The sequence below is a fragment of the Strix uralensis genome, chromosome Z (genome assembly GCF_047716275.1).
Source record: "Strix uralensis isolate ZFMK-TIS-50842 chromosome Z, bStrUra1, whole genome shotgun sequence".
Lineage (NCBI taxonomy): Eukaryota > Metazoa > Chordata > Aves > Strigiformes > Strigidae > Strix > Strix uralensis.
In genome coordinates, this window is record NC_134012.1 from 11484257 (window position 1) to 11508124 (window position 23868).

The 23868-nt window shown below is 44.0% G+C and overlaps 1 protein-coding gene and 1 pseudogene across 3 annotated transcripts in view; one reads left to right on the plus strand and one right to left on the minus strand.

Moving 5' to 3' along the window:
- Nucleotides 1-811: 811 nt before the first annotated feature.
- IPO11 (importin 11) overlaps nt 812-23868 on the plus strand; it is a 115970-nt gene continuing 92913 nt past the window's right edge. For all 3 annotated transcript variants that reach the window (XM_074855831.1, XM_074855832.1, XM_074855833.1), the window contains exons 1-4: nt 812-944; nt 1615-1690; nt 10421-10502; nt 10787-10930. In XM_074855831.1, coding sequence (XP_074711932.1) covers nt 10793-10930 — 138 coding nt within the window. In that variant the 5' untranslated portion in view covers nt 812-944; nt 1615-1690; nt 10421-10502; nt 10787-10792. The remainder of the gene's footprint in view (nt 945-1614; nt 1691-10420; nt 10503-10786; nt 10931-23868) is intronic.
- Nucleotides 12101-16937, minus strand: LOC141937820 (uncharacterized; annotated as a pseudogene).

Genomic DNA, 23868 nt, shown 5'->3' on the forward strand with positions numbered 1-23868 from the left:
TGCCCAGAGAAGCTGTGGCTGCCCCCTCCCTGGAAGTGTCCAAGGCCAGGTTGGACGGGGCTTTGAGCAACCTGGTCTAGTGGAAGGTGTCCCTGCCCATGGCAGGGGGGCTGGAACTAGATGATCTTTAAGGACCCTCCCAACACAAACCAATTCTATGATTCTGTGATTTCTACCACAGCCCTTTGACACCCTTCTCTCCATTGCTCCAACTGCTCAGAATAAGCACAGAACGAACCCGTAAAACTGTCAGAAGTTTACATTTTTCCTCGCCCGTTCCCAGCCGCTCGCACACCCAGCTGGCCAGGAGAGAACTGTTACCCCGGCTGATGGGAAACGCGCACAGGGCCCCACGCAGGGCTGCGGGGCAGCCCGGCAGCGCGGCCATTCCGAAACCGGGAACCGCAGCCAGCGCAGCCCGAAGACGACGACGCCTCCCGGAGGGCCTGAGGAGAGCGGCCCGGCGTACCCCAGGGGCCGTCATTCGGCGGCCGTGAGCCCCAGTACGCCGCGCCGCAGGGCCCGGCTGGCTCCCCCGCGACGGCTGGCGGCAGGGCCGGCCCGGCGGGGCGGGGCGGGGGGGAGGCCGGGGGCAGCCTCTCCCACCCCGGCCCGGGGAAACCGCTGACGCCCTGCGGCGTCGCGCGACCCGCGCCCCGCCCCCCGCTCGTGGTCCCTCCCCCGCGGTGGGAGGGGCACGCGGCGGCCCGCCCCCACCTTCCCGCCGCCTTATCTCGCGCCGCGGGGATAGCCACTTGCGTGTCGCCGGGTGCTGACGTCACGGCGGTGCGCCGCAGAGGTAGCAGCTGGTGCCGGCTCGTGGCGCGAGCTTCGGAACAGGCGGAGGTCTTTCGTGCCGGCAGCCGCCAGCCGCGGCCGGGGGCCGCCACCGCCCGGGGCCCTCCTTGCCGCCGCGGGCCCTCCTGCCGCTGCGGGCCGCGCCGGTGGGCCCCGGGGGGCGGGCTGCGAACTGCCGCCTCGGCGTGGCTGGGCGGCCTCCCGCCCCTCTCGGCGGGGTGGGCGGGCTGGTGGCGGGACGCGTGCCGCGGAGCTAGTCGGTGCTGGGCCGGGGCGGGTGTCGCGCCGTGCCGGCGGGAGGGAGGGAGGGAGGGAGGGAGGGAGAGGGTAGGCCGGGGAGAAGGGGGTAAGGCAGCCTCAGCGCGGAGCAAGCAGCGCTCGGGGGCGGGAGCCCCAGAGTTACAGCGTAGCGAGCGGTGCTGCTCTTCGCCCCCCGCGTAGGCTGCTGGTCCGCCTCCTGCGTTTCTGTCGGCGCTGCCCGGTGCTGTGCCGTGCCAGTGCAGCGTGGCTTCCGCGGTGTGTGTCGTCTTCCGTGCTGGCTGCTGTGGGCCGCTGAGGATAAGGCAGCTCAGCTTTGTACTTTCTGTGGCTTGGCAATGGCGAAGTGCTTTCTCTGAGTCAGAAGAAAAGAACCGTTACCTAATTCCGGGGAGCTCTTTCCTTGTTTCTCCTTGAAACGGTTTCCAACCTGGGTAGAATTGATGGGAAGGCCTCAGAGGAACATGAGCCATGAAGCTGTGTGGTTTATTGACAGAACTTGGTTTTGTAGTAAAGGGCAAGTGTTCACCTTTAATGGTGTTTATCTTCTTTCTACAGGTTGAAGAACAGTAGTTGAAGCTTTGCTGCAAAGCAGATTATTCTCTAAATCAAAGGCAGGGTCAGTGCAGCTGTGGTGAGTTATTTCTCTGGTTTGTTACCTTAGAAGACAACAACATGTAAAATGTAGGAATGTGGTCATAAATACAGTACTGATACTGGTTCCAAATTATGCTTCCATGTACCTTGCTTTCCATGTCTCACACACGAAGTGATGTCTGTAATGTATTTGCTGTGCTTTCAAATTAGCATTCATAATATGCAACAACTACCTCAGTCTTCACAAATAGTGAGTTCCCTATGGGTTTTAGTTTCTTGAAACTTCCTTTCAACACCAGTTTTTCACCACTCTTTGCTTTTCTCATCCTTTCATTGTACCATTCTGCAGAAGGATATTTAGTACCATATGAATAAATGACATAATACAAGCTTTCATTTCCCAAGCTTTACATATTAAGTTTTAAAACTGTGTCATCAGAAGCAGATTTTAACTGTGGCTAAGCTGAAATGGTTTAAAGCGCTCTTCAGAGTGTGAGGGCAGACTGAAACTTCCATTTCTGTTTTTAGATCTTGCACACTAATTTGTTATCATGTGTTCTGTCATATCTTTTTGAAAACCTGTTAAAATGAGGTGAGCTAGGAAGAAGTCAAAGGAATACGATCGGTCTTGTGAGGTTGGTCATCCTGTAAGCTTACTATTAAACATGAAAAATATTCTTGTGTTGCTTCTGTGTATCCATTTGATTCTGTTGTCAATACTGAACCCTATAACAGTTTCTTATGAGTTAAATCCAAGCAAATTGTTGGAATAGTCTCACTTTTTTACTACCTCTCTTTTTTCTGTTAGGAGTTTTTGCTCAGTTTGGTGCTTTTCATTTAACCTGGAAGGCCATTCTTCTCAATATTTTTCATGTAATCTGACTTCTCGTAATATTAATGTCAGCCTTGCTCACTGCTGTTCTTTATTCCTGTGTTCCTCCTTGGTCTTTGTTCTATCCTTTGTGTCTTCTGCATGATGATTTTTCTTTCAGACCCAAGTTTTGGTTTCAATGTTGCCTTTTTGTAAAAATAAATTTGTGGAAGTTCTGTTCCTCTGTTTCTGTCAGCAGTAGTGTGGGGGGGGAAAAAACCCTGTAACTCTTTCCTACTTAGACATTTTTATTAGTCGTGGCTTAAATTGGGCAAAGTATAGACAGCCTTGTTCATTTACGTAAAGAAAAATCTGGGGTTTTTTTGAAAAATCTTGGTAATGCTTAACATGAGTCATTGTAGTGATTGTGGTCATTAGTGTAGTTGTTTTAAGTAGCACCTTGAACAGCCAGGATACTGCTGGTACTTTTTGTTTTACTGCTCAGTAGGAATACTAACATATGGCATGATTGATATGGGGTACTATGATGTTAGAAAAGAGACTCATGGGAAAGTTTATGGAAGGCTGGACAGAGATTGGCTATAACTCCTAATGGTTCCTGATTTTGACAGTGTTCTTAAAAGCATTGCTAATATGTTGTATTAGTATCACTGTGAATGCTAGCATTCTTGTTACTTGTTTCAGAAGGTGACCCATAAGTGGTTCTTGTGGCTTTTCAGAATGGTAACTTTGTTTTTCCTGTTTTCCTGAAAACAAAAGCGCTGGAAAAGACAGTCTTTAAATTTCTGCTTGAACCTACCAAGGTGCAGTTTGTAGCTTTATTTATTTGTTAGTTATACAGTCTGCTGACAAGAAGTGTTTGGCTCTGTCCTCTTTGCAAGTGCCCTTTGGGAAGTTAGTTTTAAATGTCTACAAAGTTTTCCATTAGCTTCCACTTTTAGCAGAGTCCTCAACTTCTCATAGGTAACTTGCTTTAGAGCCCAGACAATCTTGGTAGCTCTGGTCTCTCTCCAGTTTCTACCCTTCTTTCTTGAACTGGGGAAAGGGAGAACTATGATGACAGAATTGAAGACAGTATTCTAGAACCAATCCTGGATGCTGAGATAATGGATAATGGATAATGGATGGATAACGACATGCTTAGAGGCTCTTGCTGCATTGCTCTTAATGCAAAGACATAGTGGGCTACTTTATTATCAGTGAGAACACATTGTATTTTGGGTGATGTATTTACCACTTTGTCTCCTCATTTCATAGAAACTTAACTGAATCCATTCTTGCTCCTCATTACAGTGGAAGAGAATGTATTGAATTCTTAACAAAAGATAACAAAGTACAGGATTAATTGCTTGCATATCAGTGAGTTGTTATGCTGCATTCTTTGAAGTCCAGAAAAAATGAAGTGTGGAGGCATTTACTGATGAAATTCTTTGTTTTGTTCTCTTGCAGTTCTTGACTTGTTTTTGTAACTGATGTGATTTTTAAAATTTGGATGTATTTCAGTGTTACAGGAAAGGTGGCTGGATACTCTTTTGCCTGTTTCAAAAGGATTGACTACTCAGGAAAAACATTTAAGAGACTTGAAATATTCTCTGAAGTAAACTGAGTATGCAGGTACTTTCTTCAAAAGGGAATTAAAAGAATGAAGAGTAGAACAGAAGTGAGTCTTGGAGTTTTGCCAGTGAAAGGGGAGGAAGGAGTTAGGTCATGGGAATGGAAGTGCAGGACACTGGATGGTAATGATGAACAATTGGTATTGGTACATGTGGTTTCTCATTGTGCTGAGGGGTAGCATTTGATGTGTTGCTTATCTTCTAGGTGTAACTGAGTCTGTTTTTTTCCCTGTCAAGTGAGACTTGAGAATATGCTGTTGTCTCAGTTCTGTGCATATTCAGTGGGATCTTGGAGAGCAGCTTTTCCTTGTTGTGTGTGATTAGGCTCTTTTCCCTCATACAAGAAGAAATTCTGGTGTGGCAATAGAGCCAGGTTTGCATTTGCAACTGACAGTATTGAACATTCTCTAATGGAAGGGATTTCTTTTCTTTCCTCCCCAACCTGCTGTGTGCTACTTAATTATGACAGCAGTGGGTATGGGCAGCAGAAAGCAACATTCCTGAAATTGCTCAGTGTTTATTGTGAAAACAGTCTGTGATTAGTAAGTAAAGATGGGAAGTGCTGATCTTAACCAATGATTAAACGTGGAAATTCTGGCCTTTGTGACTTGAAGTGCAGCCTCTGCCTTCCATGTAAGAAAATGTTGTTTCTAAGATTGACAGACTTTACCAGCATTTCTATACATGCCTCGTGGCTGTGAAGGTACCCGAAAGACAGCAGCTATTTAATACCTCCTCTGCTCATCTCTAAGACAATCTGTACAAGTTGTTCAACAGTGAGTTAAGCTCTAGATGTACGCAGCAGACTGGGGAAAAATTCATTGTCCCTGTGATGTAACCCATCTATGGTGTAACCCATGTCCCTCTGCCTTTGCTGTGCAACAGCAAAGCCAGATTTGTAAGAGGTGAAAATTGTCTCTATCCCACAACGTTAGAGCTGATATTCGTGGACCTCTGCTGTTCTGTGGGGTCTAAGAGCATCTGTATGACCTCTGTGTAAATTATGATCTGATTGAGGCCCTAACACATCAGTTAAAAAAAAAAAGGATAGTGGAGGGGGTCACAACAACTTAAGATTGGAAAGATCTGGGTTTAAACTCCTAAAGTACAGCTATGTTTTATCTGCAGGAATTGATTTCACAAAGGCACCTGTACATGGCAGTAATTAAAACTGTGTTTTGGGAGGATCCCATTAAGACAAGGAATAAACTGATGCCCTCATTGAGTAAATCATCTTTACCAAGTGTATGCAAAGGATCAAACTCCCAGTAGAAATCCTGTTGGTGAGAAGGAAATTCAAGGAGAGACTTTGTCAGAGTTGAAATTGCCTGTTAGGACCTGAGCCTGTAATGACTTAGGACACTGTTGGAAATCTGTATTCCTCCTTCCTCTCCTAGCCACTTCTGGTGTCTGTGGAACAGTGTCCTCAGATGGCTTGACATTTTGGCTTCTTTTTTGGTCCACAGCCCCCACCCTGCTTTTGGCCTTTTGGGGGCAATTATGAAGTTGGCTCTGTCATAATATGTAAGTTTGCTCTAAATTTACATTTTTGTTAAGACAGAGAAACAAAAGAAGGTTGATATAGAGGGGATTAGATCCCAGGAACTTGTGGTTTTGCTTTTAGGAATTAGGTTTACTTGAATGTTCTATAGCTGACAGGATTGCTGAAGGTATGCTATTGTTTTGTTTTTCTGGATCTGGTAATTGATTGCTTTTAATTTTTTAATATTTAAGAAAATAACTGCTTTTCTTCCCTCTAGTGTTATGATTGATTTTTGTGAGGAAAAGGGGGGTTGATAATACCACGGCATTGCATTTTGTTGGGAAGGGAGATCCCTAAATGTGGCTACTCATTCACTGTTATGGTACTGGTAAGCACCCTGCTACAAAGTCATGGATCTCCTGACAGCTGTCATAGTGTTTGTTAAAACTGCAGTTTGGTAAACACCTTAAGCAGGTATAAGCCAGCAGTGCTGCTGAAGAAGCAGTGTATATGTTGCACAGTGAAGAAGCTGCTTGTGCCTGTTCTGCCTGCTTTTTATGCCTTCCACTTTTACCTGTCTAGCAGTGTGGTGTGGAAATGATTGGGGAGTTTGATCCAAACAAAACTGTGCATTTTTCCACTCCCTCCAGCTTCAGGTATTTAAGGGGTACTGGGACAAGCAGAAGATCGTAATCCTTATTTTGGTGACCATACCTCTCTGTATCAGCTTAACTTTTTTGTACCTAGCTTAAACTGCAAATTCGAGTCTGGCGCAATAAGGATTGATTTGAAATAGTTTTTTATTTTTCCTTTTTATATTAATGAAAAATAAGGCTAGTGACTTACCAGGAGAAAGGAGAAACTGTTTAGAGGAATTTCTTAAATGTAAAGCAGTGGACAGCTACTTGTTCTGTATGGGTTCTGATAAGTTTGCAATGGGCTCTTCAAAATCCCAGCCATAATGAAGCATTGTTGTCATTTGTGCATCTTGCCATTTGTATTTGGTATACATGTATCAGATGTTTTCAGTTAATTTTTTGCTATCTAAATCATACAGAATTTATGGCTTCCTTAAGTTTATAAATAACATAAAATATTTTATCTAAAAGTTGCCCCATCTTCAGGGAGGTGATTATTTTAATCTTTGATTTTGTTATTTTGCTTGTGACAGCCTCATCTAATGTTGCATGAGGACTGTTGTTTAATTGGGGTCAAAAAGCAACTGTGTAGCAAATTCATGGAAGACATTCTCTTGAGGGCTGTTAAATTTAAATTCCCTGTCTCTTACTAAGAAATCCTTGAACCACAGTTTTCTGGAGGATGGAAGAGCATTATTCAGAAATATCACTAGATGATTGTCCTGATTTGGGCATCTACTGTGGTCTTTGACAGGGGCAGAACACTGGGTTAAATGAACTCTTTTTCTGACCTACTAAGGTTGGTTTGGTTTTTCTTGGGTTTTTTTTTGAGTAACAGCTGCTCCAATATTTAAATGAAAATACAAACCCTTTCAAGAATGAGAAGTGTTAAAAAGAAGCTTTGCAAATATTTGTCTTTGGGATTTTTTGTTGTTGTCCTTAGATCAACCAGCTAATTATTTTGAAATAAGATAAAAATCCTCATGGTTTTTGTGTATGTATTGTACTAACTTCAATAAGTAAGTCTTCTGATGAGAACTGTCCTAAGTACATAAATTTTTAGTAGAAGCACTGCTGTCTTGGGGGCACCTTCCTTTTCTGCATCAGATTTGAGGGTAGCTGAGCAGTAATTTAGCTGACATGATCTTAGTTTTGCAGAGCAAAATCAGTTGTTACATAAATGCTCCATAATCCATTTTTTCCTCAAATGAACATGTCCTTGCAATGAATCTTTAGCAAATATCTGGGTATGTGCTGCAGATTCACTGTTGCTACACATACAGTAGTTCTCCAAATAATGAGAAGCCACAGGAAACTCTTCAGCAAAAGGCCTAAAATCAGCTTCTCTGAAGTTGAAGTTATTTAACATTTTGTACACCATTTTACATACACATGCTCTGCCAGCTTACTAACTTTCAGAAGTTCTCACTGGCTTTCATCTAATAATAAAACCAATAGTCTGCTATTTTTTAGTTGAGTAGGCACTTCGAAATTATACTTTATCAGGTCTTGTTTGATGGTGTAAGATAAGACTATTTCTTTGGACAGTAATTTGACTTTTGAATGGAAACAGACAAAATCACTTCATAACATGAAGTATAATTTTGGTCTTGCAGGAATTGAGCTATGATCTCCTCCTTAGTGCGAACCCTATACCTACTACCGTTATGTTTTTCTCTCATATACTTCTTTTTGTCTCTCCCTTTCCTTCACTATCATTTATAGGTGCTCTAAAATTGTTAGCTATACTATGTCCTTCAATGCTTTAGTGTTTATACAGTAAAATATGAATATATCTTTTTATTGTTGTTTTTGTGTGTACTTATTTTACTTGTTTTTTGTGCTGTGAATATGAAGCTCCTATTGTGTTCCTTGCAAGTTAACTCAGTGTTTTTCAGTGTTGTTATGTTGCTGCTTCCTGGCCAATTTTGGCTGTGCATGATGAAGGCAGCCTAAGGTACTCAAGATGTCAAAAATACCTGCAAAAAAGAAGGAAGTTCAGGATATTGCACCTAAAGACCAGTGTTACTGCCTGTCCTGACAACAACATTATGTACTAATATTTCATGATTTTTTTAATGGAAAAATTAAGCTAGCAGGACTTTTAATGTAACATCAGTCTTGCCTTGACATTGATTCTTTGTGCTGGGCACTATTCCACATAGGATAAACCGGTACCAATTGGATTTTGTAGTCTAAATTGGGGTCTTGGTTCCCTGGAAATTCATGGTCTGTGGAGCAGTGAGCTGAGAATGTTTAAGTTATGCAAAGCTCTCGTAATTGCAGGAGTATTTTAGAGAGTCTGCGAACTGATAAAGATTGAAATGACTGACATGAGTAGATATGAAGAAATAAAGTAGATTGGTTTTGCAGGGTGAGGTAGGTTGACCTTGGCTGGCTGCCAGGTGCCCACTGAGCTCATCTATCACTTCTGGCTTCTCTACCTCCTCTGAAGCAGCACAGGGGGATACGGACTGGGGGTTATGGTCAGTGCATCATGTGTTGTCTCTGCTGCTCCTTCCTCCTCTCACTCTTCCCCTGCTCCAGTGTGGGGTCCCTCCCACGGCAGACAGTCCTCCATAAACTCCTCCATTGTGAGTCCTTCCCATGGACTGCAGTTCTTCATGAGCTGCTCCAGCATGGGTCCCTTCCACGGGCTGCAGTCCTTCAGGAACAGACTGCTCCAGCGTGGGTCCCCCATGGGGTCACAAGTCCTGTCAGCAAACCTGCTCCAGCGTGGGCTCCTCTCTCCACGGGTCCACAGGTCCTGCCAGGAGCCTGCTCCAGCGCAGACTTCCCATGGGGTCACAGTCTCCTTTGGGCATCCACCTGCTCTGAGTGGGGTCCTCCAGGGGCTGCAGGTGGAGATCTGCTCCCCCGTGGACCTCCATGGGCTGCAGGGGCACAGCCTGCCCCACCATAGACTGCACCAGGGGCTGCAGGGGAATCTCTGCTCTGGTGCCTGGAGCACCTCCTCCCTCTCCTTCACTGCCCTTGGTGTCTGCAGAGTTGTTTCACATATTCTCACTCCTCTTTTCTGGCTGCAGTTGCACAGGGGTGTTTTTACCCTTCTTAAATATGTTATCACAGAGGTGCTACCACCATCACTGATGGACTTGGCCTTGGCCAGTGGTGGGTCTGTCTTGGAGCTGGCTGGCATTGGCTTCTAGCAGCTTCACAGAAACCACCCCTGTAGCCCCCCCACTACCAAAACCTTGTAGTTTAAAACCCAATACACAGGGCAGTTATAGAAATTAAAAAGATGCATCACATGGGAAGTATAAAGCAGAGGCTGAGTTACTTGTTCTATTCAGTTAATGCTGTAAAGAATTATCTGATATTATGGTTCATACTTTTGAAAGTATACTCTCTTTAACCTTAGGACCTTCAATTTTTAGTCTTGTTAAGGATGATTGGAGACTTACAGACTGAGAGTTCTTTGTTTCTTAGTTGTGCAGGGCTGTTAGTGATATAAAAGGTCTTTTAATCTTGTTGCAGTTCTGTTAAGGTGATTGTTTTCTCAAAAAATTATAATTTTAAACCTATGTCAGAATAAGATCTCATTTCTCTAGCTTTACCATCACCATAACAATTTTACAACTCAGTCTTTTTTTTCTTGAAGGCTGGGAAAATAAACTGGGTTTCTTAGTGTTAAACAAAAGTAGATCCTCAAGCCTGTTGAAGTGAAACTGTGCTTAGTTGTTTATTTAGAAAGCTTAAGTATATATTTAACATGTATCTGTATTACAATGTTTACATAGGTTACAAACAGGAGTTTTTATATACAGAAAACCAGTTTTAATTGTCAGACTTCATAGTTGCTTTTATATATGTTTTTAATTTGTTGTAATGCTGTTTCTGTGGTCATAAATGTAATCTGTCATCTCAAAAGCAATGCTTAGTTTTGTCTGTAGAGTTCAAGAACGTATTTATATTGGAAATAAGGCAGTTGGCATTCTTGATTCAGCTGATTAACATTTTGTATGCTAAATAGATAATGAAGGAGTACAAATTTATTAAGGAAAATTGAGTTTCATTTAGGACTCCAATTGTGAAACCATAATTCATCCTCTTTTAATCGATATAAAATGTCTAGATCAATTTGAATTGGAATTTAACTACCTGAAATGAGTAATTTTCTCTTTTGGTGAAAAACTGAGAAAATACAAAAATGTTAGTACTCTGCCTCTGACTCTTTCAGACAACCCCATGGTTTACTTCACCTACAGCTGAAGACATCACTAGTTGTGTTTTTTCCTAGTTTGCTGTGCTTCACAGGAGAGGTAACTTGTTTAAAATCAAAATATTTCCTGTAATTCCTTAAATCTAGTAAATGTGCTTGTAATAATAGACTTAATGCTTGCTTTCTCTGCTGAGATTTCTGAAAGCAAAATAGTTTAATTGGTGTACCTTGATACTGCCTGTGAGTGGGTGTAATGCTATCTTACGCAGTGTAGCCTAATGAAAAATTAGTGTGGGGTGTTTAGATATTATGAATGGAAAATACATGTCTATATTTGCTGTCTTCTTTTCTTACGTGTTTTTCCTTCTTTTTAAATGTTCTCAGATTTTCATGGATCTCAACAGTGCTAGCAGTATTGTTTTGCAAGTCTTGACCCAAGCTACTAGTCAAGATACTGCAGTGTTGAAGCCAGCTGAGGAGCAACTGAAGCAGTGGGAGACACAGCCAGGTTTTTATTCAGTCTTACTGGTAAGATACAGTGGAAAAGTACTATTAAGTAAACTTCGGGTAATTTTGAATGTGGCTCTCTAGAATACTGTTGAACCATGACCTCTGTCTGAGAGAAGCCTTGAGTCATCATGCTCCAGCTACTGGTATCCTTATGCTGTGCTGTGGTAGGCATTGTCATCGCTGTTTCTCAAAGCAGAGTCTTTTCCCAAGTATTCAGGAGAAGGAGAAAATCCAACTTCTAGTTGCCTGAGGGAGTGGGCTCTAGTGCTAAACCTGTTGTTGGCCTAGTGTGAATTGTATAGTGGGAGGCCAAGAGGACCCTTGTCAAAGGAATTACCATTACTACCCCATGAGGCAGGGACACTTGTGTATACCAAGGCAGTAACCACCTTTTCTTCATTGTGGAGGTGATACATCATGATGTTTCATAGCAGTTCCCTCATGCTTTTCATTGGACTAAGTTTGATACCCAGCTGGGATTGCTTGCCTTGTCAGGGGAGAGAGACTCCCAGGGAGATGAGCACCCCAGGCTGGTAGTAAGGTTCCTGAAATGGGAAAGGTGAATACTTCTAAAGGTACTACAACCATTGATGAGGTAGATACATTTAATATGGTGCAAGGTGATGAAAACATAGTCAAAGAAGGAGACCCAACTGTTTCAGAGAAGACACTCGGAAGTTAACAGTGTTGTTATTTTATGATTTCTATGTGTATGTTTATAATAGTCTTAAAAACACAGATAAACTGATTTTCCTACAAACATCTATCTTCAGTGCATAAGATGAATGATTCAGAGTTGTGGAGTGACATGTTCTAGTCTCTGTAGACACTCCGTTTTGGGGTTTTTTTGGAAAGTTGAAGGCAAGTTTGGAGATTTAGGGAAAGGGGTAAAAAAATGTTACTTGAGCTGTCAAATTGGGTTTTACCCAGTGCCTTTGCTGGTGATAAGTGATCTTGATAGAAAACAGCAGAAATTGCCACCGACTGGGCATTCTTTATTTTCTGGATGTTTGCTGTGAGAGTTTACAGCTCGGATTGTAGACAAGTTGAGTACTCACAGTTGTAACTGAAGTTGATGTGAGTTAGTTTTAAATATAAGGGCTAAAACTGCAGCGTTTAAAAGGATCAAATGCTGTCAATTCTGTTAATGTGGTTAAATAGCCCTGTTTATGACACATCAGCCTTTCTTCAAGTGTGAAATGTAATCTTCCAAACTAAATAGAAGTAGAGAATCTCTGTTTCATCATAATCCAGAGCTTGATATACAGAACAAGAGTCACCATAAAGCAGTCTGATAGGTGCTAACAACATGACAACAGGGTGCAGCATTTTGTTTAGAATTCCGGTAGCAGTTGGTGACCATCCAAAAAGCATGTCCCACCGTTTGTGTTCTCTGTCTCTCTTTACCCTTTCTAACACTCAATATATCTCTTCTGCATTGTGATGGACAGTAACTAAAGTTTTTATGTCCATTTTCTTGAACCCTCTTTAAGAGCTGTTTCAGATTCTCATGTAGTAAAAGCTCCTTTACCAGGGTGAGGTTCATTCCTATGAGGACAGGTAACAAATATCAGAATAAAGTATAATTAGATTGTAGTAATTGGTAAGTCATGACAGGAGCAGAATAAAGTCACATCCCTTAATATTAGTAAAATTACAAACACAAATGTTAGTGATTGCTTACATCTATAGTCATATTATCCATCAACATAGAATCACAAGAGGTTTTTATAAAAACACACCCTTTACCAATATATATAAGTACAGTCTTTGAAGTCTCATCTGGATATATTTCAAAGTGACAAATATTTTGTTCTGTATTGAGATGAGTGTCTTGAGCCTTAATAGTATAACTTTCACAAATAAACCCCTGTTGTCCACGTACAATACATACGTCCATATCAACAGTTTGCCATTTGTTCCCATTCCACTGGGCCCATGTTGCATCAGATAAAGTATAGCTCCATTATGCTTCAACCCTAGTGCAATGATAGGATATATAGGGTATACCAAAGCATTGTGTATGGTCAATACAAAAACTGTGGTCTTATCGTCAGTGGCATTGTAAGTGAAATTAACCAGATACCACCAGGGTTGGAATTCCCTCTCAAATTCCGTTACATTATCCCAAATCATCTTCCGAATTTCAGTAGGTAAGGTACCTTCACCTTCTCATATAATTGCAGCTGCCATTGATTGTATCCATAACTGAGCTTGGATGCAACTAAGGGCTAGAGAGACGTTATTTTGCATTGTCCTTACTGCATCTTGTCACAACCCGGACTGGAAGCCCAGAGAGTCACAATGGTTCTGTGATCCTCTTGGGTTAAATTAAGGTGAAACAACACCAAACAACTGGTTAAAATGTTTTACTTGAGGTAGAGAACAATTTAAACTTGGAAAAGGATAATAAGCAATGTGGTCTCTTTATAAATCTATAAGAAAGGAAAGAAGAAAGAAAAGAAAAAGAGAGTCAAAGAAATCTAGTCACCACCCCTGGATCCAGTGTTGTCTCAGGTCGGGTAATCCTGGGTGGTGGGTGCACACACAACAGTTTTCTGTTTCCTTTTAAGTTCATCTTATCAGCTGATTAGTATACTAGACAAAGAGAGGCAGGTATTCTATGAACTCATTTCCATGAGAGATGAGGAAAAGGTGGAGCATGGGTTCTGTGCATGTGTTGGGGGGGGAATGGGGTACTTTAACCCTTTTGTCCAATTGAGTCAGTAGTTGTGATCTCCCCCTACCACCTTTACCTTTTCCTCAGTTTTCATTTCTTGGGCAATTATCCAGTCATTAGCTCCATCTGGTGTTGGTTGTTTCTTTCCTACCACACTTTTAGCTCTTCTTTGAGGCTATAGCCATAAATTAAAGTGTAGGTCTTAACCTGATATGGTTTTACTCAGTCTACATCTCCTCCCTTCAAGGCTTATCTAAGGAATTTGGTTATACAACTGCAAGGAAGCAGAGCCATGCACCCTTCGATACTCTCTGTGCTTCCCTAGGCAGATAATTCATTCTGTAAACTAACCACCAAGGCCACAACTTGTCCTTGAGGTTTTCTGTGTCAAAGAATGTTTGAGACAATACTTCCTTTGGTTCTTTACACATCTACTTTTAACTGGTGGTTCCTTTCATTTGTTTCTTACCACTGAGGTGGTATGTCTGATAATAGCCACTGGTTAACTCCTAGAGCTAAAAGAGGATTGTAAAGGGTATTTCAGCCCTTTCAGGTCACTGATTACTGTGGCCAATTTATTAGCAAGCACCTCAGCATCTATGCTGTTTAAGACTCCTAGCCATGTTCCCAAGATGCCAGTTACATCTCTCTTTGGTTGCTGTGGAGAGATGAAAGTCTGTCCATGTAACCAGGTCAACCATCCTGTGTAGGATGTACTTAATGGGGAACAGGTAGGTTTAACAGTACAAATATTGGTCTGCATTGATAATTCCACCTGTTTGAGAGAGTAAGATGAGTTAAACAGTACTTGCTGTTGACCTGTGGTTTTGATCATGTAAGGACCACTGTTGAAGGTGTAAGGGGTTAAACCATTAGGAGGTCGTGTTAGTATAAGCTTAGAAATTTATGGGGGTGTAGTTGCCACTGTTGTCTAGGTGGGTGTTATGTTAGGCTTGATAGTGTTTATCTTAAATTTAAATGTTAGTCCCAATTTATGATGAGCCAAGAGCAAGCACATGTTGTACTAAAGTAAAATTATGCCAACAATCTAATTTTTCAGAAGCACATAGTTTCTTATTTCCACCTCTTGGCTATGTATTATTTACAGAAATCTGAGTTGCTTTCTCATGTGTAGACCCCTTTACCATCCAACATCTTATCTAAATCTCTTCTCCTGCCTTTCCCCAAATTTGGGGAACTTTGCCAGAAATGTTATTCTGATCTCAGCCCCATTCATTTTCCAAATACACTTCAGTTCCATGCATAACTGTGGTGGACAGATTAAATTTCCCTTGCTAGAGTGTATTTCCATGCCTCCTGTGTATTTGATGTGAGCCTGAGACCATGGCCACTCTGGGATTACTTGCCCACAAATCAATGGGAGTTGTATCAAGATCAAAGAAAATCTCGTATTGATTTTTGAATCTTTGGAGAGGGTCTTCATCTGACAAGATGACCTTCCACTGAGGTTCTTTTAGCGCTGATGCTGGTTTTACCCGAGTGTAGTGAATCCAGAGTTCAATTCCTTCTACCTTGATTGCAGTATGGGTGATCAGGAGGACTTGGAATGGTCCTTTCCACTTTTAAGAGGTTCATTGTTCCAAGTCTGGATGTGTACTGAATCTGGATGACAGGGATGTGCTTGAACATCTGGGGTCACTGGGGAAGCTAAAACAACAAATCTATGCAAAGATAAGAGTCCTCTTCCTGAAGATGTTGCGTATTCCCTTAAAACATGGTTTCCCATTATATGGCTGTCCCCTGGAAAAACAGTTATTTAGTAAGACCTTCCATATAGAATTTCATAGGGGATCACCTTTTCTTTGGAATTTGGTTGAATTCTTGTTCTTAAGGCTAAAGGAAGAGCCATTGGCCATTTAAGTGGTATTTCTTGGCAGATTTTACTAATTTGTCTCTTCAGACTCTGATTCATTCTTTCACTTACCCACTAGATTGTGATCTCCATGGGGTATGTAGGTCCCACTTGATTCCTATTATTTTGGATAGTTCTGCACAACCTCTGCTATGAATGAGGTCTTCTATCTGATGACATTCCCAATGGAACCATGAATCTGGGTATTATTTCTCCTAATAGGACTTTTGCTACCTCCCTAGCTTTGTTGGTGTGACAGGGAAAAGCTTCAGGCCATCCTGAAAAGGTATCAGCCAAAACTAGCAGGTACTGAGATTGTCTTGCTGAGGTAGTTCTGAAAAATCTATTTGTCAGTAGTCTCCAGGGCAATTGCCTCTTTTTTGGTCCCTAAAGGGGGTCTTTATATGAATGGGGGTTAGTTTGTAAACAGATCTTACACTTGTTTACCACTCTCTTAATTCCTGTTATCCTTACGCTGAGCACTTGGCTTCTCAAGCTATCTATAATAGCTTCTATCCCCCGATGTGTTGCATCATGTTTATCTTCTGCTAGCTGCTTCATTACAGCCTGTGATACTATGACTTACCTATAGTGACCCACCACCCTTCGGGATTCCAATGAGCTTTTAATATGGCTGCCAACTGATTATCCTGGCGCTGATATTCAGGTGCCCCTTTAGGTAAGTTTGTTTGTCTGGATGCTATAACAACTAGGATGCTTTTGTCTGCTACCTCTTTGGCTATTTTATCTGCCAATTGATTTCCTATATTGGCTGGAGTATGTCCAAACTGATGGGCCTTGCAGTGCATAGTGGCTACCTCTCTCAGTAACTGAACACTTTCTAGTAATTGCTTGATAACATCCCTGTATTTGATTGGAGATCCCTGTGTTGCTAGTAGTGCTCTTTCCTTCCATATTGCTCCATGGGCATGTACCACTCCAAATGCATATTTGGAGGCTATGCAGATGTTGACCCTTTTTCCTTTTGATAGTTCTAATGCCTGTTGTAGTGCTCCCAGTTCTGCCTTTTGGGCTGACGTGTTTATGGGTGAGGGTTGTGCTTCCACAATCTTAGTCTGAGTCACAACTGCGTAGCCAACTCTTTGTTTTCCTTTGTGTATGTAAGTGCTCCCACCTGTAAATAATTCCTCCTCAGGGTCTTCTATCGGTGTGTCTTTTAGGTCTTTTCTACTTGAATAGACCTGTTTGGTTTGGAGACAATCATGTTGTAACACTTCTTTTCCAGGTACGGGGTCTAGAAACATTACAGGATTAAGGGCAGTAGTTGTCTTTGGTTCCACATCTTCTTGCTCTAGGAGGACCACTTGGTACTTTAACATCCTGCTTGGAGACAACCAGTGGCCCCTCTTGTGTTCCAGTTTGGAAACCACCATGTGAGGCGCGTAAACAGTCATTTTCTTTCCCATTGTTAATTTCTGGGCTTCTTGAACTAGTAAAACAGTGGCAGGCATGGCCCTTAAACACGCTGGGCATCCTTTTCTAACATTTTCAAGCTGTTTAGAAAAATATCCCATGGCTCTCTTCTGTGATCCCATGGCTCTGAGTTAATATTCTCAGAGCTTGGTGTAGTCTCTCATGTACAAAGAGTTCGAAGGGTTTAGTTAAATCAGCCAAGCCCAGGACTGGGGCAGTCATCAAAGCCTTCTTTAGGGTTTGAAAGGCAGATCTGCATTCGGGAGTCCACTGCAATATCTTTGATTCTTTGAGTGTTTCATACAATGGCTTCACAGTTAGTCCATAATTAGGAATCCACAGCTGGCACCACCTGACCATTCCCATAGTTCCCTCACTGATTGTGGTTCTGGTGTTTGTCAAATTGCTTCCTTCCATTCTGTTCACAGGCTCTGCTGTCCTTGTGAAATGGTGAACACCAGATATAGGACCTGGGTCTTTGCTATCTGTGCTTTTTCCTTGGATACACAGCAGCCAGATTGTCCTGGAAAGTCTAGCAGACTAATAGTTATTTGAATGCACTCATTCTGCAAGGGAGCAGCTATCAGAATGTCATCCACATATTGAAGAAAAGTTATATTTTCATTCTTTTTTTCTGTATTTCCAGTTCTCTTGCCAGTTGGTTTCCAACCAAGTAGGGCTATTTTTGAACCCTTGTGGCAATACAATCCAAGGGAGTTGTGTCTTCTGGCCTGTACTCAGACTTTCCCATTGGAATGCAAAGTGTATGACTGTCCAGCTCCAGATGTATGCAGAAGAAAGCATCCTTTAAATCAATACTGTGAACCATTTATAACTTTCTTTCATCATTGTCTATAGGGTGTAAGGATTAGCTGCTATGGGTGCTATGGGTGTATGTGCTGCACTATCTGATTAATGGCCCTAAGATCTTGTACCAAACTGTACTCTTCCAAATGGGGCTTCATTACCAGCAAAATGGGAGTATTGTAAATTGATTGACATTCTACCAGCAATTTATATTGCATAACTTATTAATTAAATTCTCCAATCCTCTTCTGATTTTAAAGGATATTGCTTCTGCCTTACCGGTCAGGTGTTAGGTTTTAGTTGTTTCTTACTGGTTCTGCTGCTCTTGATCTCCCTGGAATACTGGTGGCTCTGATGGCGTGACTGCATTTTCCACCTCTGCTGGAATCTCTTCCTCCACCTTTGGCTGATGTAACATAAGAACTTGGGCCTCCAGAGCCTTATTCTCTGGAATATGTACCTGTCCATTCTCAAAAGTTATTCAGGCATCTAATTTGCTTAGTACATCTCTGCCTAGTAGAGGCATTGGACACTCCGGCATGTATAGAAATTGATGTGTTAACAACTTATTGCCTATTTTGAATTTCAGGGGTTGGAAAAATGGCCTGTTCTCCCTTTTCCCAGTGGCACTAACTACATTCACACTATCTTGATTAAAAGCTCCTCTACAGGTATTCAAGACAGAATATGCAGCTCCAGTGTCTACTAGGAAATCTACTTTCTCATTTGCCAGCATCAGTGTAACTAGGAGCTCAGCTGAGGATGATTCCCCTGGTCCTCTTTGTCTTGTCCAAAGTCATTAACATTGCAGCATGTTTGGGAAAGGTTCCACCCACTCTCTCCCTTCCTGGACATTCCCCTCTCCAGTGTCCACTTTTCCTGCAGATAGCACACTGGTCCCTAGCCAGTGACTGGTGCTCGAACCCACCTCTTTCAATCCTGCCCTGGCCTCTGTAACCCCCTCTCTGTGTCTCTTGTTCTGTTAATTAATCTCCTTTCCCAGGATTGAGAAGACAATCACTTATACTTTCTAAGCTGCTTCCAACAATTTATTAAGGTTTCTAGAATCCTCCCCCTCCAATCTTTGAAGTTTCTTCTGGATATACAGAGCTGTCTGCCCTACAAACAAGGTAATTAAATGCAGCGCACCTCCTTCCTTCTTAGGATCCAAATTTGTATATCTCTGGGCTGCAGACATTAACCGCAGGGAGAGGGAGACTAGTTTTTCACTTTCTTACCTGATACAATTTAGACAGATTAATAGCCTTTGGAATAGTATGCTTCATGCCAAAAATAATTAATTTTTGGTATCTGGTTAATGGTTCTCCTTGAGCCAATTTCTTGGGATTCACAGAATCACAGAATCATCTAGGTTGGAGAAGACCTTGAAGATCATCTACTCCAACCATTAACCTAACATTGACAGTTCCCAACTACACCATATCCCTAAGCACTATGTCAACCCTCCTCTTAAACACCTCCAGGGATGGGGACTCCACCACCTCCCTGGGCAGCCCATTCCAATGTCTAACAACCTGTTCTGTAAAGAAATGCTTCCTAATATCTAGTCTAAACCTTCCCTGGTGCAACTTGAGGCCATTCCCTCTTGTCTTATCACTCATTACTTGGTTAAAGAGACTCATCCCACGCTCTCTGCAACCTCCTTTCAGGTAGTTGTAGAGGGCAATGAGGTCTCCCCTCAGCCTCCTCTTCTCCAGACTAAACACCCCCAGTTCCCTCAGCCGCTCCTCGTACGACATGTGCTCCAGACCCTTCACCAGCTTCGTTGCCCTTCTCTGGACACACTCGATAATTCAATGTCCTTTTTGTAGTGAGGGGCCCAAAACTGAACACAGTCATCGAGGTGCGGCCTCACCAGTGCCGAGTACAGGGGTAAGATCACTTCCCTGTCCCTGCTGGTCACACTATTTCTGATACAGTCCAGGATGCCATTGGCCTTCTTGGCCACCTGGGCACACTGCTGGCTCCTGTTCAGCCGGCTGTCAGTCAACACCCCCAGGTCCCTCTCTGACTGGCAGCTCTCCAGCCACTCCTCCCCAAGCCTGTAGCGCTGCTGGGGGTTGTTGTGGCCCAAGTGCAGCACCCGGCCTTTGGCCTTATTGAAACTCCTCCAGTTGGCCTCAGCCCATCGCTCCAGCCTGTCCAGGTCTCTCTGCAGAGCCTCCCTACCCTCGAGCAGATCAACACTCCCACCCAACTTGGTGTCATCTGCAAACTTACTGAGGGTGCACTCGATCCCCTCGTCTAGATCATCAATAAAGATGTTAAACAGGAGTGGCCCCAAAACCGAGCCCTGGGGGACACCACTCGTGACCGGCCACCAACTGGATTTAACTCCGTTCACCACAACTCTTTGGGCCCAGCCATCCAGCCAGTTTTTTTACCCAGCAAAGCGTGCGATCATCCAAGCCTCGAGCAGCCAGTTTTGCCAGGAGAATGCTGTGGGAAACGGTTTCAAAGGCCTCACTAAAGTAAAGGTAAACAACATCCACAGCCTTTCCCTCATCCAGTAAGAAGGTCGCCCTGTCGTAGAAGGAGATCAGGTTTGTCAAGCAGGACCTGCCTTTCATAAACCCATGCTGACTGGGCCTGATCATCTGGTTGTCCCGCACGTGTTGTGTGATGGTACTCGGGATGAGCTGCTCCATCAGCTTCCTGGGCACCAAAGTCAAGCTGACAGGACTGTAATTTCCCAGATCATCCTTCTGACCCTTCTTATATACGGGTGTCACATTGGCCAGTTTCCAATCTGTCGGGACCTCCACAGTCAGCCAGGACTGCTGGTAAATGATGGAAAGCGGCTTGGCGAGCACCCCAGCCAGGTCCTTCAGCACCCTCGGGTGTATCCCGTCTGGTCCCATAGACTTGTGTATGTCTATGTGATGCAGTAGGTCACTGACTGTCTCCTCCAGGATTATGGGGCGTTCGTTCTCCCAGTCTCTGTCCTCTGGCTGAGGAGGCTGGATTCCCTCAATACAACTAGTCTTGTTATTAAAGACTGAGCCAAAGAAGGCATCAGGCACCTCAGCCTTTTCCTCATCACTTGTTGCCATGTTTCCTCCTGTGTCTAGCAGGGGTTGGAGGGTCTCTCTAGTTTTTCTTTTGCTGCTGACATACTTATAGAAACATTTCTTGTTATCCTTGATTGCTGAAGCCAGATTAATTTCCAGCTGGGCTTCAGACCTCCTGATCTCTGCCCTGCATAGCATCACAGCATCTTTGTAATCACTGTGAGTGGCTAGCCCCTTCTTCCAAAAGCTGTAAACTCCCCTTTTCTCCCTGAGTTGCAGCCAAAGCTCCCTGTTTAGCCAGGGTGGTCTTCTCTGTTGCCAGCTTCTCTTACCACACCTGGGGACAGCCTGCTCCTGAGCCATTAAGACTTCCTTCTTAAAGAGCATCCAGCCTTCCTGGACCCCTATACCCTTCAGGATCATCTCCCAAGGGATCCTTTGAAGCAGGTGCCTAAACAAGACAAATTCAGCCCTTTTGAAGTCCAGGATGTCAGTTCTGCTTCCCCCTCTCCTGGCCTCTCTAAGAATAGAGAACTCTATTATTTCATGATCGCTGTGCCCTAGTCGTCCTCCAACTGCCACATCATCCACCAGTCCTTCTCTGTTCACAAAGAGGAGATCCAGCAGGGCACCTTCTCTGGTTGGTTCTCTCACGAGTTGCGTCAGGAAGTTGTCTCCCACACATTCCAGGAATCTCCGGGACTGATCCCACTCTGCTGTGTTGTATTTCCAGCAGATGTCTGGGAAGTTAAAGTCTCCCACAAGAACAAGGGCAAGCGATCATGAGATTTCTCCTAAATGCCTATAGAATATTTCATCCACCTCTCTGTCCTGGGTGGGTGGCCTATAGTAGACTCCTACTACAACATCTGCCCTGTTGGCCTTCCCCCTGATTCTAACGCAAAGACACTCCACCCTGTCTTCACTACACTTGTACTCAAAACAATCATAACAGTCCTTAACATACAGCGCCACCCCACCACCTCTCCTTCCTTGTCTGTCCCTCCTAAAGAGCTTGTAGCTATCAACTGGCACACTCCAGTCATGGGAGACATCCCACCATGTTTCTGTAACAGCCACTACATCATAATTTTCCTGTTTCATCATGGCTTCAAGCTCCTCCTGTTTGTTACCCATGCTGTGTGCATTGGTATACATGCACTTCAGATGGGCTGATGTTTTGCCCCCTTCCCCCTTCAAGTCTAGTTTAAGGCTTTCTCAATGAGCCCAGCTAACTGCTGCCCCAAGATCCTCTTTCCCCTCTGGGACAGGTGCATCCCATCTAATGCCAAAAGTCTGCAAAAATCCTGTATACCAACCCATGATTGAAAAATCCAAAGCCCTGCCGGTAACACCAGTCTTGGAGCCACAGGTTCATCTGTTGAGTTCTCCTGTATTCTTCATCCATCCCCCCAACCGAAGGGATGGAGGAGAACAGAATTTGTGCCCCTGACCCCTTAATCAGTTTCCCGAAGGACCTGAAATCTCTCCTCATTGCTTTAGGACTTCTCCTGGTAACGTCATCACTACCTACCTGAAAAACCAAGAGCGGGTAGTAGTCCTTGGGTCTCACTAGAGCAAGGAGTTTTGCCGTGAGGTCCTTGACCCAGGCCCCAGGGAGGCAGCACACTTCCCTATGAGTCTGGTCTGCATATTGGGCCTTCAACACCCCTTAGAATGGAGTCACCCACTACACTGACTCTTCTGGGGTTCTTTTTAGCACTGGTTTTAATACCTGGTCCAGAACGACCTGGTCTTGGTGGACCTTGGTCTTCCTCCTTGTTTGTCTCATTCTCTTCCTCCTTCTCTTCTTCACTCAAAAGTTCCAGGGCCCCAAATCTATTGTGAAGGGACACCATGAAGGGTGAGGGAGGTCGGGAGAGGATTTTCCTGCCTCCCTGAGTGGGGACCTGTTTCAAGCCTCCCCCATCTCTCAGGTCCCCTCCTTCTGCCTGGTAGCAAGAGGGTGAGGGATCACCTGCCTCGTTTGGAGCCTCCATTTGCTCCTGTTGGTTTAGGGGTGCTAGGGTGTCACTCCACCAATCAATCTCCCTTTCACACTCCCTAATCCTTCTTAATCTTGTGACCTCTTCTTTGAGTTCTGCCACCAGGCTGAGCAGGTCATCCAGCTGATCACAGCGCACACAGGTGCTGTCACTGCTGCCCTCCGGCAGGACTGACAGGCTCAGGCACTCCCTGGAGCCCGGGACCTGGACCGCTATGTGTTTGCGTGGCAGCTCCGTCTGGGTCGCCACATTCTTTCTGGTGGTGGTTTTGACGCAAGTGGAGACCATGGTTCAGTCTACTCATGGAGGACGATAAGATGAAACTATCTCAGATAAGTTCTAGACTCAGATGGACTGTGCCCTGTCCCCTCGCCCTGCCTGCGCAACTGCCATGCCGCAGCCTTCTGCCGTGCCAGGCCCCGTTCGCCAGCCCTGTTCCCCCGCGCTCCCTGGCGGCTGCTCTTGTACATGAGGGGCGTGGGGCGTTGTCTTTCTGGTCTCCGCCCACTCTGAGTCCCCTCTGCCCTCATTCGCAGGTCACTCTTCCCACTCGGGGTGAGGTGACTTGAGGCTCTCCCCCTTCCCTGGGCTTCGGCCTTCTCATCTTGCTGTTTTGCTGTGGGTTTTTGATGCTTTCAGAAGGGTCCCCTGCTGCTATCCTCCTCTTCAGAGCCCCTCTCCTTAGCAACTTCCATCGGGATCCACTGGTGGGAAGTGATCATTTTTAGTTCCTGGTTGGGCATTCTGGGCAGGTATCCTCTCAACCTCCTCTTTTGCTTTAGCTACTACCATAGTTCTTTCGTCAAGAGTTAACAAAGTGTCTAACAGCACTTGCATATCATTCCGATCTGGATCTTGAGTTTTAATTATGGTTTCAAATATTTTCACTACCTTTTCCGGATCTTCTCTGTGTGTCCCTGCTAATTCGTTCCACAATCTCAAGTCGTGAAACTTTAACTGTCACTGGCCCTTGCCAAAGAGGGGCTTGCAGGACCTCCTCCCTTTCTGTGTCCTAAGTTCCATCCTTCTTGTTCTCAGTTCTACAGGACTAATCCCTCCTCCTTCATCAGAACCGGAATCATTTTCTGCTTCTCCCAGTCTCTCTCACCTTGGCAACTGCTGTA